General features: G+C 41.9%; 1 protein-coding gene across 1 annotated transcript in view; it reads left to right on the forward strand.

Moving 5' to 3' along the window:
• Positions 1-3,225: 3,225 nt before the first annotated feature.
• The window catches only part of hnf1ba (HNF1 homeobox Ba), a 74,056-nt gene continuing 57,326 nt past the window's right edge, over positions 3,226-19,955 (forward strand). The window contains exons 1-4 of the mRNA XM_060847765.1: positions 3,226-3,587; positions 11,473-11,672; positions 15,977-16,238; positions 18,912-19,144. Coding sequence (XP_060703748.1) covers positions 3,226-3,587; positions 11,473-11,672; positions 15,977-16,238; positions 18,912-19,144 — 1,057 coding nt within the window. The remainder of the gene's footprint in view (positions 3,588-11,472; positions 11,673-15,976; positions 16,239-18,911; positions 19,145-19,955) is intronic.

Below are 19,955 nucleotides of genomic sequence, written 5' to 3' on the forward strand. Positions count from 1 at the left end.
ATTCGCCCTAGCGTGGCCCTTGTATAGATCCCGTCGAGTTTCCGACAGAGAAGCTGCTGCTTCAATACATGAAGCCGAAGAGATAATAAAAGCCCAGGTGTCCCCGCTCGGAGTAGGAAATATAAAATACAAAAATTTCGATTTGTCTGGCCCGGGCCTGCTGACCTTGTATAATCCAAATACATGTGTAGCTTTAATGACAGGGCAGATTCTGTCTCCCGCTGTTGTGCTTTTGCTTTCCTGTTCGAGAGAAGACTTTCTCCCAAGGTTTATTTAACAAATCCCCAATGAGACCCCGTTTTCGTGTCAACAAAACTGTACTGCTCCTCCCCTGTAGAAATGGGCAGTGTAGACACAAAAAAATTGATTTATCGGCTCATGCCGTTGACCCGTTCCCAACTTTATCGATCGATCTGCTTGTAGTGGTATCTTTTGGGGGGGTTAGTGGGGAACGGGTGTGTTCAGTTTCAGTGATTTTTATGGGGCAAATTTCTGAAGACGTTCATTAAGAGCTTGCCAGCGTTTCTGTTGAATGCATTGTTCAGGGTGCAATTAACCCAACACCTTCGATTACCATTTCGCGTTTAAAGACATTTTTTAAAAAATAAATTGAAATGCAGAATCATAAACCTCGCAAATTTGGAATGTTCGCTGCCTGGAAGTTGCATTAATAAAGGTTCAGTTTTTGCTGGAAGAAGCTGAGAAAATTGACTGACATTTCAGTCGGGGTTATAAAGTGGGAGTGAATGTTTTACCACTTTTGGCGAGGAATTGTATTTTAGTCAGCTCTCTGAGAGGTTACAGCAGCCATATTGGGTGAATGGGAACGTTTACAAATTGTCCCCAATTTATACTTTTGCAGCAAGCTTCATCCCCCCAGTAACAGGAAGGATACAGGATTGGAAAATAATCTACAACTGACTCTGAACGAAAGCAAACCGGGCTCTTTATAAACTGAGATTTAAACTGTGGCCCGAGCACTGTTATTAAGAGGGAAACGTTCGTTAGTATCCCCCATTACTAAGGACATGTCCTGGTCATTTCGTATATTTCTTCCCCTGGAGAGAAATGATTTGTATTTTTTTCCCCGACAGATCTACTCCATAATCACTCTGGAGCCACCGAAAAAAATATATTCTTTTATTTTTGCTTTTATACCGTCAAGAAATATCGATTTTCTTTTACCATTGATAGGACAAGACTTGATTCAATTTATAAAACACAAACATTCAAAACGACATTCAAAAAAAACCTTGAAGAATCAAACACTCCAGCCTGTTTGAGCGAGGGTTTAGTTTAGGGACAGAATATGGGTTATCCATCAGCAGCAACTGCGCCGGAATCGCATTTTATTAATTTGTTTTAGCGAATTTATGACAGCAAGCATTTTAACCAGAAGCTGACCCAGAGATCTGATTAAGAACGCAAAGTCGCTGAAGGGTTTTAGTTTGAGAGAGGGTAACTGTTCGCTGATCGCCGAGAGGGGAGTTAGAGTCAGGCATTGTTGACCGTGATAGCAACATATATTCAGGGGAGTGAGGGTGTGTGTGTGTGATGGAGTATTGTCAGAGGGAGCTTTGGGGCAATAAAACTGCAGTAAAGTATGGCCTAGGACCTGTTGTGTCCTATCGAGACATTAGCGCCCTCCTGAAGGGATATTGTTTTAGGAATCCGTTTGAACTACGACTCCCGAAAGAAAATAGCCAGGGCCGCTCAGTTCGGAATTGGAGATCTGTAAATATGACGAAGTGCGTGGAAGTCGGTGTTTTATTTTGATGCTTTAATTCCCAGATACCAAAACCTTGAAATGTTGAAAACCAAAACGAATTAAAACAAAGAAGCTCATATTTTTGAAACATACAGCCTGGATTTGTTTGAAATGGGGTTCAGGGTGCACATGCTCGTTTCATTTGTAATTCCTGAATAATTCTAAGTGATGGATCTTTTAAACCCTCGCGATGTACCACTTAACAATGTAACTTTAACAGCATATATTACAATTCAAGATTTGAATTTATCCTCCCCCACACACACAAAAAAAATAAATTGTAAATGTGCAACCTTGAACTAATCCTTCTGACATTTCGGAAAGCTGGGTTTGCTGGAGCCTGAGAGAGTAGACCATCTACAAACACAGTAAAACAGTGTCACCTTTCACAGAGTGAGCCAAACAATCCAGTCCTTTGAAACTACGGCCGGCAGCCCCAGAGTAAAACTCGCCCAGACACAACTCAACCAGCAAAGGGTTCGAATCTAAATGAGATTAAAACAGAATGATGTTCACCGAGACTGTTCATAACAAGTCAACTTCAACCTCTGGTGCTCACTGTTTTTATTTTTGGTGGTGGGGGGTGGGTTATTTTACACGGGGTAGTAGTGTGCTTATGAGGAATACCCTCAGTATGACTTTCCGCTCAAGTGAAGACCCAACTCCTAGAATCTCATTGCCCTGCTGCTCCCCCTCCCCACCCCCACCGAATCCTGTTTCCATTCCAATCTCCAAAAATCAGGCAGATTTATTCCCTTTTTAGAATTACGAAACCTGAATGGTTTTCATTCAAAGGCGAAATCCAACGCTTTGCTGATGTGTGCGTTAGGGAGAGGGCGAGAGACTAGAATGATCGGATTTCCTTGTACCGCTTCTCCTGGTATTTAACGGACGTCGGTGTTCCTTTTGCTCTCACCCCACCCCTCCTCCAGTTTTAAAAAAAAATACCCCGTGCCTCCAATTCCGCTGGCATTTTGAGCACACTCTGGACTTTGGCGCGGTCCAAAGTTCACCGTTTTGACTTAGGTGCGGAGCGATAAATAGAGGCGGATTAAAGGTGGCAGGTTTAAATGTAAACACGACGAGCCGGAGTTCACATGGTGCCGGCTCCTCCAACGCACTCTGCTGCACTCCGTGGCGATTTGCATATCGCCAAGACCTCTCTTTTTACCCTCCCACAACCTGCAACACACACACACACACACCCCCAGTGCTACACACTTCCGTCTATTTGCATATTCTTATAAGCTCTTCTCAAAGAAAGATCATGGCAGTTTAAGCAGCCTGAGGGAAGCCGATGGTGCATTCTCTCTTCTTAAATAATTTTTTTGTGTGCGTTTCGCAAGGCAGAGATTCCGATTGGTCTGTTTGTCTCTCTGTCCGTGTGTATATATTCTCCTACACACACACACACACACATACACACACAAAAAAAGCCCCTTTGATTTATTTGGAACATGGTGTCCAAATTGACATCTCTCCAGCAGGAGCTGCTCAGCGCTTTATTAAGTTCCGGACTCTCCAAAGATGTCTTGATCCAGGCGCTGGAAGACCTGGAGCCCTCTCGCAACTTCGAGGTGAAACTGGAGACTCTGCCCGTGTCCCCGCTCAAGATGAACGGCTCGGCGGCGGCGGCGGCGGCGGAGGGCAAAGCCGTCTTCCACAGCCTGACCAACGGCCACGGCAAAGGCAAGCTGTCCGGGGACGAAGCCTCTGAAGACGGCGATGATTACGACACCCCGCCGATCCTCAAGGAGCTGGAGTCCCTCAACACCGAGGAAGGAGCCGAGCAAAGGGCTGAGGTGGACAGGATGCTCAGGTAAGGGAGCTTCCCCGTTATTGTTGCTGGAAAGTGTAACCGAGAAAATAAACCCTCTCGGGGGGTTTTGCAAGGAACCCCACCGCCAAGCTCGCTCGCCTTGTCAAGTTAAAAATCCTAACGGGGCGTAAAGATCTTGCCCCACTCCCCATGCCTGCGGGCTGGTTACTAATTACCTAAACAGTTTGCTATTTATTTCTTATTCTGAATGTACAAACTGCATGCGACGCGAGGCAGCCGAGGTAGAGGTGAACGCGAACCCGTGGCTGTTTTTCAAAGGTTTTTATTTAGTTCCTAGCGCCTTTTGATCTGGGAATTCGTTCTAAAACTGGATTGTGGGGAGGAGTGGGCTTAAATCCAGCTGGGGGAGTGGGAGGGTGGTGTTTCTGCTGTGGAGTGGAGTGCTCATATTAACTACGGGAGGGTCACTTAAAGCAGCCTGTCAGTTTCACACTGTCATTTTGCCAGTTTCACCTTGATTACGAATCTGTCCCCGTTTCGCCAGGACAGCTTTCGCAATCGAGCCCCACGTTAAGCTGAGAGCGAGCAGAGGATCAGAAATTCACAACAAGTTTTGAATCGCTCCTATTCCCCCTCCCGGAGAGAAAAATAAAGAGTGACGGGGGGGGGGGGGGGGGGCGTGTTATCGGTTAGAAACACGGCCCAAAATACTCCCCCTCCTTAATATATAAAGAGCCTTTTCAAAACAAAATCCTTAGCAAATTGTGTGTTAGAGTGCCAAAGGTACTAAAAGGTTTTGTGTTTCCAATTTAGCTTGAAGCTAAATTAATTTTATCTGAAGCTGGGCTGATCTTCTGATACTTTTTAAAAAGAAATTCAAGGCGTTTAAAATAGCTGTTAAGCGGAATTCCCTAAATAAAAATTAGCCTCTTCTGTAAAATGAGCAGAACATCCCCTGTGCTGTAACGCACCGCCCGGGCTCCAAGCGTCTGCTTAAATCGCTGCTTTCGGCAATTCCTTTCGAATCCAGCCGCTTTTATTTCGGAACCATTGTTTTAGAAATCATAAAATGTGAAACTGTGACTCCCTTGTTGAGGAAGGAGCAGACGGTAAGCCAGAAAGTGAGTTACATCGACTGTGTAACCACACTGCATAACTAGACTGAATAACCTGTGTAAATAGACTGTGTATCCTACATAACTAGACTGAGTAAACTGTATAACTAGACTGTGTAACCTACATCTGCAAATGTGTTGCTGGTCAAAGCACAGCAGGCCAGGCAGCATCTCAGGAATAGAGAATTCGACTTGATGAAGGGCTTATGCTCGAAACGTCGAATTCTCTATTCCTGAGATGCTGCCTGGCCTGCTGTGCTTTGACCAGCAACACATTTGCAGTTGTGATCTCCAGCATCTGCAGACCTCATTTTTTACTGTGTAACCTACATAACTAGACTGAATAACTTGTATAACTAGACTGTGCAACCTATACAACTAGACTGAATAGCCTATGTAACTTAGACATGTAACCAAGATAACTAGACTGAGTAAACTGTGTAACCTATAGAACTAGATTGTGTAACCTGTATAAACTCTTGAAATGTCGATTCTCCTGCTCCTCTGATGCTGCCTGACCTGCTGTGCTTTTCCAACAACACACTCTCGATTCTAATCCCCAGCTTCTGCAGCCCTCACTTTCTCCCTGTGTCACCTCTATAACTAGACTGAGTAAACTGTTTAACCAGACTGTGTTACCTATGTAATTACACCGAGTAACCTGTATAACGAGACCCTGTAACCTGTGAAACTAGATTAAGCTACTGGGAACCGGGGAATGAGACTGTGTAACCTGTAAAACTAGACTGTATCACTAGTGAGTAACCCGTGTAACTAAACTGAGTAACTTGTGCACACTCAGCGGACCCTCTAATAGAATATTTCGAGAACAGGATAAGAATGTATTCGTTCGCTTCCTGTAATCCAAATGAACACGGAGTGAGCCGAATGATTAAGGTTTGATATTGTAACAAAGGGCATCATTTCCCCCATTTTCCACCTTTAACAACCTGAAGTAAATCTGACCGCGTGTCTGTAACAATAACCAAAAACAAATATAGAATTATTGAGATTGAAATATGTCCAGCACGTGTTGAAAATACGTAACGAGTCCCAACAGCAATCGGGCCGATATTGGAAGCGTGTGGAACGGGTTTCCTCATTTTTTTCCTGGTTGATTTGAGCTCCCGCCGTCTCTTTCTCAGCCGCCTTGTAGCAGTTTGTAAATATCAACCTGACCCAAGATTGTGGAGCACGTGCAGCTGACGTTTGTGCCCGAGTGCTATTAATTTATTATAAACCATCGACCCCCGAATGCACAGTAAAGTGCAGCAGCTACACTGACTCGGTGAATGGCTAACCTGGTTACTCATTGGCAAAGGCGAGCTGGAAGGGACTGGTCTCCAAACGCGGGGCATTATCCTGAACAAACAACACCTTGTGTGTTTGGATTGAGGGAGAGCAGATAACTTACTAAATATGATCCGAAAATTACAATCGACAATCAGATTTCCACACACACACACAGTATCATATACACAAGTCGATCAAACAGGCGCACAGAGGGAGTCTGTCGTTCCCAGTGTTGAGACCAACATTGTTGGATTCCTTATTGAGATCTCAACGCTGCAATTTCATTGTTTATTTCAGCGACCTCAGATCCGCACATACATTCCCCCGCACCCTGGGACCGTATTCCTTCTTTGAATTAAATACTATTTTTTTTTCAATACTAATTCGCCTGTTCCATTGTGGTTCGACTCTCGCTGAATAAACGCCACGGGAGGAAATAAATTTGAAAGCTGCATTGCAATGGGAGATTCGGTCCTGAAGCGGGTGGGATGGGATGGGAATAGTGGGGGGGTTACCTTGCTAAACGGGAAAGTGCTCGTTCCGGCCTGAGCTCATCTTTCGAACGACTTTTCGTTTCAGAGGGGGGGAAAAAAATAATGTCACCAAAGTGGCCTTTGGAAAGCTTCCGTTCAACAAATATAAGAACAAACGAAGTGTTATTCGGCATTCACGGGCATCCCTCCAGTAGCTCGATAAAGCATTGCCGTCTCACAGAAACACTGAAAAATGCAGTGCACCACGACCCGCCAGGGTCTCCAACAGGATAAATTAACGGAAGGGAGACAGTTCCCGTTGCACTCCCGCGACCCAGATGATTTCAGACCTCCACTGCACTCATTTTACTCATTTCAATGAGTATCAATCGACTGATATTCTATTCATCTGAACATCCAGCAAACTAGCCCATTGCTCTTCTATTAAAAATCATAACGCAGGCTTCGTTAATTGTAGATTTCAAATGTTCATGTTATTTCAGGACGGGGCTGTAACTGACGCTCACTCAGGTGTTTATTTTAATGTGGGTCACTTGTTCAGAATAGGCTGGATCGCGAAACGGGTTCAAATGAACCCCCGTGAATTGAGAGCGAGGTGGGGAGGGCGGGAGTCTCCCTGGAGCCAGCTCACAGTGGGGTCTCCCTGGAGCCAGCTCACAGTGGGTTGGGTCCGTGAGAGTGACTCTCCTGATCGCTCTGGGACAGTGCTGAGCTTCTAGCCTAGGGGCTCGCCTCAGCTGGTAATACATGTTCACCCACTCACAAACAGGACTCGGAAGGGAGTCTCCCCTGTTTGGAAAATAAGCGAGCAAGCTTTGTTTTTTTTTTGGAAAACCCGGGGTTTGCCACACTCTCTGGTGTTTCCAAGGTGCTTGAGATGCTTCTCCTCAGCACTGGACACCAGGAGGGTGGCTTCCAATGTTCTCCAAGCACGTGCTGTTTCCTCTGGTCGCCACTGAACTAGCTTTTCAGAGGCTGGGATCCAGTCACCAAGTCACCCTTTATTTCCATGTGCAGAGTACATGGGCTCAGACCAGTCCCTACAACCAGAAGACGCTCTGAATCCCCTATATTTTTTGCGGGTCAATTGGCCTTGGTGAAAATTGATCTCAGTCAGATCTGATCCACAGGCCACACATTGCAAATCAATGCAATGCAAACCAATTTGTCACCTGGTTCAGGGATGTCCATCGACGTTGTCCACCCTTCTGACCTACCTGTGACTCCAGATCCACAGCAAAGTGGTTGCCCCCTGGCCTAACTTGCCACTCAGTTGTGCCAAATTGACGCAAGGGCTTTCCCCCAAAACGTCGATTTTCCTGCTCCACGGATGCTGCCTGACCTGCCAGCTTTATCCAGCTCCACTCTAATCCAGGCAAAAAAAGTTCAGGAAGAGTAAAACTGAAAGGATTACCCACCTTGACATGGACTCAAAGTTGACCAAAGAACACCTAAACAAGACAACCCTGCAAAGTCTTCCCAACCAATATCTGGGGGATCATATCAGCATTGGGAGAGTTATCCTACAGACAGGTCAAATCAGCACTCTGACATAGTCATACTTGCATAATCATATTTTACAATCTCCCACACACCACCATCACCATCTCTGGATGTGTCCTGTCCCATCATTGGAGATGGATGGCCAAAAGAAAGAGGTTTCCTTGCCCATATTTGTCTTGATGTCTTGAGATAGGACAGACTCAGCAGAGTTGCTCGCACTGTGGTATACAGTTGCCATATGAGTTATAGAGTCATTGAGTCATACAGCATGGAAACAGACCCATTGGTCCAACTCATCCGTGCCGACCAGATAACCTAATCTAATGTCATCCCATTTGCCAGCACTTGGCCCATATCCATCTAAACCCTTCTTGTTCATATAACCATCCAGATATCTTTTAAATTTTGTAATTGTACTAGCCTCCACCACTTCCTCTAGCACCTCATTTTATACATGCACCAGCCTCTGTGTGAAAAAGTTGCCCCTTATGTCTCTTTTATATCTTTCCCCTCTCACCCTAAACCGATGCCCTCTAGTTCCCGACCCCAGGGAAAAGACTTTGTCTATTTATCCTATTTATGCCCCTCATTATTTTGTAAAACTCTATCAGGTCACCCCTCAGCTGCTGACGCTGCAGGGAAAACAGCCCCAGCCTATTCAACCTCTCCCTATAGCTCAAATCCTCCAACCCTGGCAATGTCCTTGTAAATCTTTTCTGAACCCTTTCAAGTTTCACAACATCCTTCCGATAGGGAGAAGACCAGAATTGCACACAATATTCCAACAGTGGCCTAACCAGTGTCCCAAACAGTCATAACATGATGTCCCAACTCCAATACTCAATGCTCTGTATAATAAAAGAAAACATACCAAACTATCCTTTCTATCTGCGACTCTACTTTCAAGGAGCTATGAACCCACACTCCAAAGTCTCTTTGTTCAGCAATACTTCCCAGGACCTTACCATTAAGTGTATAAGTCCAGCTCTGATTTGCCTTTGCAAAATGCAGAACCTCACAATTAGCTAAATTAAACTCCATCAGCCATTCCTCAGCCCATTGGCTCATCTGATCAAGATCCCGTTGTACTCTGAGGTATCCGTCTAAACATGTTCCCAAATTAAACTAGTCCCACTCACCTGCATTTGGCCTATATCCATCCAAAACTTTCCTATACATGTATGTATCCAAATGTTTTTAAATATTTTAACTATACCTGCTTCCCCCACTTCCTCTGGCGGTTCATTCCACACACAAACCACTCTCTGTGTTGTCCCTCACGTCCTTTTTAACATTTTCCCCTCTCATCTTAAGAATATGCCCCACTCTAGAGAAAAGTCTTGTTTTGAACTCGCCCACCCTACAGAAAAGTCCCTTGCTATTTACCCTATCCATGTCCCTCATGATTTTATAAATGTCCATAGGTCACCCCTCAACCTCCAATGCTCCAGAGAAAAACATCTCAAGGCATCAGGCCAAATATGGGCAAGGAAGCCTCTTTCTTTTGGCTATCTACCTCCTGCACATACACCACCTCACCCTCACCCTCACCCCCCCCCCCCCCCCCATGGTGAATCAGTGTCCCTCCATATTGTGCATGGAAAACACACTGAGGGAAACAAGAACACTAAATACTAACTGGATGAGCATTTCAATATTGATCACTGAGAATGGCTCAGTAATAGTGCTACTGACCAAACTGGCTGCGTCTTGAAGAACATTATTACCAGAGTAGGCATGTATCAGGGGATGAGATAAACTATACCAACAGAAATCCTACCTGATTTGTTTTTACTATTCTGCCTGCCACCAATACATCTGCCCATGTCATTGTTGCTGAGAGTGATCACTGCACAGACCTTGATGTGGCAATGAAATCCCATTTTCATACTGCAGCAATTTCCATTGTGTCATGCAATGCTATCACCATTTTCAAAGGAATAGGTCCAGAATGGATCAAGCAGCTTAAATCCCAGCTCCCATTAGGAACCAAGTTCCCTGAACAACAGCACAATGTCTTGCATTCCATCATAACCTGTTCCCTTATGTCTTGACATACCCTTCACTTTGCCAGTTCCATCAAGCCAGGAGACCATTCTAGTTCAATGAGAAGTGCATGAGAGGATACCAGGTACAGCAGCAGGCATACCTTAAAATAAGTTGCCAACATGGTGAAGCTCCAACAGCCTTGATGCAAGCAAGCATTGATAAAAAAAAACATGAATTCCAGAAATGAATTGAGACTGACTGCCCTTGGCATCAAGGCAGCAATTGACAAATCATGGCATCAAGGTGCTCAAGAAAAATTGCAGTCATTAGGAGTTGGGGAAACATTCCTACTGGTTAGAGTTACACGTAGATCAGAAGCAGACATCATAGCTTCAGGCCAATTATCTCAGCCCCTGCAACAGCTCTTGGAACTAGGAGACCAACTATGTTCAGTTGTTTCAGCAATGATCTTCATCCCCAATCATAAATTCAGATGTGACGATATTCAATTATGATTGCACAGTTTTCAATGCAGTTTGCAACTCCTCAAATACTGATGTGATCCATGTATGCATGGAGAAAGCCAATATTTGTGCTTGGACTGATGCATAGCATACATGTTATTTGCCACCTTACTGCCGGAAAATAACAATCTTCAAGAAGAGAAAGTCCAACCACATTCCCCTTGATATCCAATGGCAATTCTATCATTGAATCGCCTACCATTAACATCATTGATTAGAATTAGCACAGGCACAATAGGGAGAAGATACTAGGGTAAAGTCTGGGGATTCACTGGTAAGTCTTTCAACTCCTGATTCTTCCATACTTCTCCATCATTTACAAGACACAAGTCAGTTTGACACCATCCAGGACAAAGCGACATGCTTCATTGGCAGACCCACCACAATCATTAGCATTCAGTCCCTCCACCTCTGACATACCACTGAGAAGGTGCACTAGAGCAGCTTGCCAACTCTTCTTTACCAGCACCTTTCAAACCTATGACTTTTATCACCTGGAAGAACCAAGGCAGCAATATACATGGGAACATTGCCACCTGCAAGATCCACTTCAAAACACACATTATCCTGACTTGAATTGCAGAGCCCTTTTCCTAATATATTGACTACAACCTTCCCAAGGGCAATCAATGAAGGGCATCAAATGGCCTAGAGCGTTGCTGACATCCCATGAATGAATTTTAAAATCTGTGATCTAACAGTGAGAGGCCAGGGAGCTCTCCTAATAAAATGAGGGAGAGTCCCCATGTAGTATCCATAACTATCATAAATATAAATCTCAATTATAAATATAAATTTCAATTAAACAGCTTGTGGGTCGAGCAGTGTATCTGGAAGTACACAATGAATAGAATTGTGCTGCTGAAAGATGTGCTTTAAAAAGGAATTTTGCTCATTTCTTTTTCCTGTGGATATTTCATCCTTTTGTAGGGAGGTCACAGGTTTTCCCAAGGGCGATTAAGATGACTGTGTTACATGTAATATTTTTATTTGGTGTCTCCAATAGGGAGGACCCATGGCGAGCAGCGAAGATGATCAAAGGTTACATGCAGCAGCATAACATTCCGCAAAGGGAAGTGGTGGATGTGACAGGTCTCAATCAATCTCACCTCTCACAACATCTCAACAAGGGCACCCCAATGAAAAATCAGAAGCGGGCTGCTCTCTACACCTGGTATATTAGGAAACAACAAGAGATTCAGAGACGTAAGTATCTTTGCCCAAAGTGGGACATGGTATGGGAGCATTTTCTATTCGTTGTACATTATATATTGAGAAGAATTGCATATTCGTCTCAAATATTGTTATAGAGAGCAGTAAATATTGACTAAAAAAGGTGAAGAGTTTACTCATTTGTTAAAATTACCATTTTAGTTTCTGGTTATAATGTATTGAAGCACTCACAACCTACTTATACATCCAGATGTAATGTAACTTGAAGTTGATATTGTTGTGGATAAGCCAAATAATTTCAAAGCCAGAGGTTTTCTATTTCAATCACTTGTCCAGTTTGCAAATTTTGTATCTGGGAAGAGTTGAAAGAAGTTACAGGAAAAGCTTACTTGCCCAACAAGCTTGTCCCTGTTACTTAATTCTAGCTCCATCTTCCTGCTTTCTCATCATGACTTTTAATCACACCTTTCTCCAGAAACACACCCAGTTGTCTCTTGCAAGCATAGGACAAAGGAATGCAGATTTAGCAAAAGACAATTTAGCACTGCTATTACAAAGTTCTTTATCATGCAGAAAGTGATAGATTTGTCACTGGCTAGAGTCATGAAGGTAGGATCCCTGGAATCATTTAGAAGCCAAATTGAAATGGGGAAAATTTAGGATAATCCCGGATAGAAAGAAGAGATAGACAGATAGCCTTACAGGTCCATAACTGCCTTACAATCCTGAGAATCATTTTACACCATATACTTTAAGCACCACTTTGGTGGTTTGTTCATGGTAAAATAGGAAATAGTAATAAAGGTAATGACTATTTGTAAGTAAGTAACTTTGGAACAATTTATTGTAATAAATCTGCAATATTGTCTTTATTGTTTTAGAAAGAAAGACTCATTTATTTCATTACATCATTAGTTGCCCTCTCTGACCCTTCACGTGTACATATATAAAAATCTATCTGTTCTTGGTACAGAATAAAAACGCAGTTCATTAGTAGAGCATTTCTCTAACATTATTACATAATCTTTGGGGAAGAATAGTAATTTCAAAACAATTTTACAATCTGTAATTATTTGATACAGTTGAATAGTTGTGATATGATGCCAAATTTAATTACTAATTATCCATTGTCAGGAAGAAAATGGAACAGCATACAACATAATAAAGTCAGGATTTGCAATACACATTTAAATAAACTCAGTGTTACAGCAGTGCAAATAATTTGGTTCAAAAGCATTTCAGATCACACTATTTCAATGTGGAGTTTGTCATCTGCTACTGTCTACCATGACATCCACTACTAAAAAAAATCACAGAAACAGAAAAGGGTTTTGAAGCTGAACTTTTATATATTATGTGGAATGACACAATTCATTATGTAATCAAGACACATGACAACTTGGAGTAAAAATGGTAAAATAAATACTGGGATGAATTGGATCTGGTATTAAGTAATGGTCACAGGACCTAAAATCCCATTAATAACTCTTGATTTTCCTCAATCTTTCATTTATAATTGTACTTGATTAAACAAAATGCTTGATATTCTGAAACTGCCATTTCTTTGATTGATTCCAACCTATTTTTTGTCGTAATGCTTTTTTTTAAATGAGTGGACTACAATTTTCAATAATAAACACATATTACCAGTTCTTAAGCGGTTCTAGAGTCATGGAGAATTACAACACAGAAAGACACCCTTTGGCCATCATTTCAGTGCTGGTCATCAAGCATTTATCTAACCCCATTTCATAGCCCTTTGCCCTCAGCCAAGTATAATATGGCATCTTAGGTTTTCATCAAAGTAGTTACTAAATGTTGTGATGATTTCTGTCTTTGCCACCCTTTCAGGCAGAGTTCCAGATACCAATTAGGTGAAAAAAAATCTCCTTTAATCCTCCCTAAACTCCTGAACTTTACCATAAATTTATGTCCTCTGACCCCTCTACTCAGAGGAAAAGTTTATTTTTATTGACTTGATGTATGCTCCTCATATTTTTGTAGATCTCAGTTAGATCCCCTCCAAGCCTTCTGTGGTCCCTATCATATTGCATTTCATTCATGGAGATGCTGAATAATTATTTCTTAAGTTTTCTTTAGTTAATATGCTGACCCACATATAGCTAACAACATTTGCTAAAAGGTGACAACTAATTTTGGACTTCTGCTGACAGAAGCCATTTATAATACACCATTGGTACCATCTGACTGAAATTCCTTATTAAAAAGAAACTTAACATATTGGCTCCATTGGAAAATGAAGACAATGGTAAAATAGAGTTGATATTTTTAAATGATACTTTTTGCTTCAGTCAACATGATGTTTGGAATAACTTGTCTGCTCTTCACAATCTAATCCTCTTGTGCCATTATTTCATTTAAGTCATAATAATTGAACAAAGAATATTTACGCTTTATTATGGAATTTTATTCACATTTCCTATTCATTCTATGTTTTTCTCTAAGTGTCCATAACGAGTTATTGATTATACAACTTTCTCATGAAGGTTAGACTCCAGCACATCTAGGCGCTGAGGCTATTTCATCATCTTTATGGTTAATACCTGTATTAGAAGAACTAATCTATGTTAAGATACCTATGGCACAGTTCTTATTTCTTCTCAATCCATGTTCTCCACTCTAACTGATGACATATTATTTCCCTGATCTACAACAAAGTAGATTTGCCATTAGGTTCCATTACTAAGATCCATGTTCGTAATGGTTATACAGTCTCTGGCAATTGTGTGGATTTGAATCCATTCAGCATCGAAGTGTATGTTGCATTATAGATATGGGAGATTGATCTCCAGTAGCAAATATTGAAAGCACAATGTCGTGATTAGTTATCTCTCTGTCCTCTGGAAAAGCCTTTAAGAAATAGTTTTGAGAAGAATCCCAACTGCCCTGTTTATGATTCTCTAAACTTTTGTCTCTAACGTACCATTCTTACTGTGAGAGGCCAGAGGAATGGTTGAAGTGAAAAGTGCATTGGCTGAGTTGTGCGTATCCTTTTGGGCAAAGGCACAGTTTGATTAAAATTACTCTGTATAGCATCAGAATAAAATCAAAGACCACTTACAAAGGACAGTGAATATTAATATTTTGCTACAGGCATGTTTAAATTGCATTGGAAGCTAAAGAATTATAGCTGTCGAACTAAATACATAACAGAGATGTTTCCAGTGTAGAGGAGTACAAAATTTAGGATCTTGACTGTTACAAAGAAACATGGAAAACAGGAGCAGGAGTAGATTATTTGACCCTTTGAACCTGCCACGTCACTCAATGTGCCCTGTTTCTGCTTTCACCCGATATCCTTTAATCCTTTTAGCTCTAGATATCTCCATCTTAAAAACATTCAACTGACACTAACAAATTCAATAATGACTTCAGGAGAAGCCATTGTGCACAGAGAGCAGTTTGAATGTGAATTTTACCACATGAATTGATTGAGACAAGTTATGGAAATGTTTTAAGGGAAAGGTAGATTAGTACGTGAGGGAGAAAGGGTTAGACATATAAGCAAATGAAATTAGATGAAGATTAGGTGGGGATAAACAAGCATAGACCAGTTGGGCTGAATGGCCAGTTTCAGTACGAGAAATTTTATATAGCTCTATGTAGCTTTCTTTAGACCAATATGACACTGGGTTTGAAGAGTCACTGAACTGGTTCCAGTCCATAACCATTAATTATCCCACGTCACATTGTTTTACACTGAGTTAATATTTGCTGACAGTTTCTCAAATCCTCAAACCAGCGATGTCTGAAAAGCAGACATTTGTGGGAGGTGACATTATCTGATTTGCCCTCCTCACCAATGTCATTGGTGTAACTGAGCTGGAAATCCATGGAGCTGCTCCCACTCCACCACCAACTCTTAGCGGCTTATAAAATGGAGCTTTTCCAGCAAAGTGTCACAATGGATCTGCAGCTGCTTTAAAGAATTTTCTCTTGCAGCATCACACCTATTTCTTTCCAAATTACCCATAGCAATCATTACTTGGAAAACATACCCTCAACACTCAACATGCCTGCTATGTACAACATGACCCCAAAGCCCATAAGATCTGAAATCTATCATGGATCTTATCCTAGGGGTTGCCAGCTTTGAGACACTGTACCAGTATGACATTCAATAACAAACCATCAGCTGCAGAGAGCAACAGAAACCTGTGCTGTATTTCCACTTCAAGTTTGCAATCCATACTTCTGTTGATGAGATTTGATGGTGACTGTATTGACATCTTGTTGTGAATTTTTTTTTGAAGAATAAATGAATCCATTTCTCCTGTTGTGTATAGGCTGGGTCAAATCTACCCTTTCTCTTTCAGAATTCAACCAGACTATCCAGAATACTGGAAACAATATGACAGACAAAAGCAGGCCAGATCAGCTGCTGTTTCTCTTTCCAGAGTTCAATCAGCAAGACCAGGGGCAGGGCTCGGAGGTGGGCACTGAGCCTGCTAACAAGAAGATGCGTCGCAACAGGTTTAAATGGGGACCAGCATCTCAGCAAATATTGTACCAGGCTTATGAGAGGCAGAAGAACCCCAGCAAGGAGGAGCGGGAGGCTCTGGTGGAGGAGTGCAACAGGTAAGTGTTGATAACCCTGTCATTCACAAATATCATTTCTCCTTGGTATAGCAGTTTACAAGTGTGTGACTGGATTCAAGTTAAAGCCCTGACCAGTGTTAACTCAGATGATCATAACCATGATTGCAGTAGGGGTTTCCACCATTGGATTCAGCAGGCCGGGAGAGGGAAAGGCAACAAGTCAGCCTGAATTTCCACTCTTCATCCATGGACTCTTGCCTGAGCAGACCCATGTATGTTTTCAAAAGGCTGTGAACCCAGTGAACTGTATCTAGCCTCAAAAGAGTGGGGAGACAATAAGTTAGGGCAGGAAATTATTGGTGCTGGAGGGGTGTTACATGCTAACACAAATCAGTACAGTCTATTTTAAAGACTCATTGCAATCTTTACAGAACTAATGTTTTGCCTGGTAATGCTGGCTTCTGTGCTGCTGTCACTTTCTTGTCTTCTTCATATTTGGACAATGGGATTGCAAACATGGTGTTGTCATGCCACAGTGATTGTTACGGACAATCTTTGATTCTAGCCGGATATTCTTCATTAGGTACCTCAGCAATCTTTGAAGAGAATGTAGTCAGTGATGATCTCCCTCTGTCGCAAAATAGAATCAATGCGATGAACAGTTGAGGAGGTCAGCGTTAGGACAACTAATCGGGTATGCGTCATTGATGGTGTTTCTACTCAAGGTGATGCAGCCTTATCATGAGATTTTAAATCTTTGTGTGTTTCTATGTCATTTATTTTGACGGGGATGGAAAAGCTTTAGGGTAACCAGTGAGTAACCAGTGATATATTTAGAGATAGTATTGAGCAACAGGGTGAGGAAATTTGGTTGTCATCAGCACTGTTATTCAGAATGATAACTTCAGGTGTATTGTACCCATGGGGGAATAGGTTTTGCTATTTATTCATTTATGTTTCTGACAGACCCAGCATGATGCATTTGTCTGAAGGATTGTAATTTTTGTCTGTTGAATCAATCTAGTATTACACAGGAAAATATAATTTCCAAGGTTTTCTTATTTTTTTAATATAATGGGACATCACTGGTATTTATTGCCCATCCCTAATTGCCCTGAAATTGATTGCTTTGCTCGGCGATAGAAGGCAGTTAAGAGTTAACCCCTTTGCTGCAAGTATGGAGACTGATTTCCTTCCCTGGCCATTTCTTTTAACAATAACTGATGCTACTTCCATTGTCACAATTTCTAAGACTAGCTTTCAATCCAGGTTTTGTAATTAATTGAAATTAAATTGCACTAGTTGTTTGGTGGGATTTGAAGCCATATCATATCACTTTAACCTGGGCGTCTGGGTTTCTAATAGGCCACCGACTCCTTATGAGAACCTTCTGTGCAGGGAGGACAGGGACAGAAAGTTTTCAAGGGGTATTATGGCAAGTAATTTGTGATAAATCTCCCTCGAAGGTTTATTTCAATTTATGAAAATATAAAGGGCAAAATTTCACTCTTCCATTCCTCCAGACTGCTTTCTTTTGAAGTGAAACTATTTAAAATTAATGCATCTTCTGGCAGCACAGTAGCTCAGTGGTTAATACTGCTGTTCACAGCTCCAGGGACCTTGATCCGATTCCAGCCTTGGGTGACTGTGTGAAATTTGCACGTTCTCCCTGCATCTGTGTAGGTTTCCTCCGAGTGCTTTGTTTTCTTCCCATAGTCCAAAGATGTACAGGTTAGGTGGACTGGCCATGCTAAGTTGCCTGTAGTGTCCAGGGATGTGCAGGCTAGGTGGATTAGCCATAGGAAATGCAGAGATGGGGTAGGAGGATGGGTCTGGGAGGGATGCTGTTTGGAGGGTCAGTGTGGACTCAATGGGCCAGATGGTCTGTTTTCACACTATCGGGATTCTATAATTTTCCTCATGTAATGCCATTCGGCTCAGTGACTTATTTCAGCCAGTCCCACCAAAGATGCCATTTTGCTTCATGTTGAAACAAGGCTTGCTCCTTTTGTGTTCACCAACATTCAATTGTCACTTGTTGACTTTAATTGATGGGAAATCTATGGAATTCAAAAGCAGAAAATCTTGGCCGGAGACTTTAAAACAAGACAGAGGAAAGCAAAAGGATTTTAAATTTCAACATCTTTCTTCAACTAAGTTTCATATATGAGATTTGAAAGAAATCTCAATGCTGAATTTGGTCCTCGTTATTGAATTTCCTTTGAAAAAACCCTTATTTCCCTTATCCAAAGATCAATGGTGCACTTTGAAATAATCTGTCAGAATTGGAAGTATACACCTCTGGAGCAGATGTGCCTTGAAACCAAGCCCCCTCGCTCTGAGATAGGGACATATCATCGTGCCAGAAGAGACCAAGTGATAGTCCATGTTTATGGGTAAAAACAATGACTGTAGATGCTGGAAACCAGAGTGTAGGTTAAGAGTGGTGCTGAAAAGCACAGCAGATCAGGCAGCATCCGAGGAGCAGGAAAATCGACGTTTTGGGCAAAAGCCCTTCATCAGGAATAGAGGCAGGGTGCCTTAGTCCATGTTTATGCCAAGTGAAATTGTTTATTCTTGTATTTAAATTTATTTTCATATGAATGAAAATAGGCATGTGCAATTGAACTCAGCAATTCACTTTAATGGTAAAGGTGCATTCAACAGCACTCAGATGAAATATTAACACATTCCTATCATTTCTCACCTCAGAGCTGAATGCATACAACGTGGGGTCTCGCCTTCTAAAGCTCATGGACTGGGATCAAATCTGGTTACAGAAGTCAGAGTGTATAACTGGTTTGCTAATCGAAGGAAGGAGGAAGCTTTCCGTCAGAAACTTGCCATGGATGCATACAACGTTCAGTCACACAGCATCAACCCATTGCTATCTCACAGTTCTCCACATCACCCACAGCCGAACTCATCTCCCTCAAGTAAGCACGGTAAGCTGTTGGCCATTCTTTTATGCCAGTGTACCATTAAAACGTCCAATGTGTTGCAAAGGTGCAACTGAGGTTGGGAATGGAGTGGTGTGATTTATCATACAACTGCAATTTGAGCTTAAGGCACTGATGCTAAATGAAGTTTCACAACCTAACTGATTTTGACATCACATGAGAGTAGCATTGGTTGAAGTGTAAAACCGACGTTTTCCGCAATACAAAGGGATTCCCATTTGGAGAGCTACATGAAACGTATCCCTAGGGAGTTAGCTGGATTAATTGGTTTGGCTACTCTTTTAACCTGTGCTGTTCTTAAATGGTGGGACGTACTAGTGCAGTAGTTTCAAAGCGTGAGTTTGATTATAGGCACAGGAAGGAAAGTTGTTCTGTTAAATCACACTTGTCCAGATTGCTCGATATACCAATATTTCCTTGCTGGAGTTATACTTTTTAATCAAAGAAAGATTTGTAACTATCTATTGCCTAGTTTAGTTACTGTATGGTTTCCAATATTTTTTGCTAACAAGAAGTATAATGGAGACTGATGCCCATTTACACTGCTTTAGGAGTTTAATTCAACCAACATAGTCATTCTGAATTAATCAATGAGATCACAAGCTGAACAAATACATGGAATAAGGTTCCAAGGATGTAGATAGGTCTTTCTCAGGTTCATGAGGCAAAAGTGAGGACTGCAAATGCTGGAGATCAGAGTCGAGAGTGTGGGGTGTTAGAAAGGCACAGCAAGTCAGGCAGTGTCCGAGGAGCAGGAGAATCGGACGTTTCAGGCAAAAGCCCTTCATCAGAGGAC

This window comes from Hemiscyllium ocellatum, chromosome 31 (assembly GCF_020745735.1).
Source record: "Hemiscyllium ocellatum isolate sHemOce1 chromosome 31, sHemOce1.pat.X.cur, whole genome shotgun sequence".
NCBI classification, from domain to species: Eukaryota; Metazoa; Chordata; class Chondrichthyes; order Orectolobiformes; family Hemiscylliidae; genus Hemiscyllium; species Hemiscyllium ocellatum.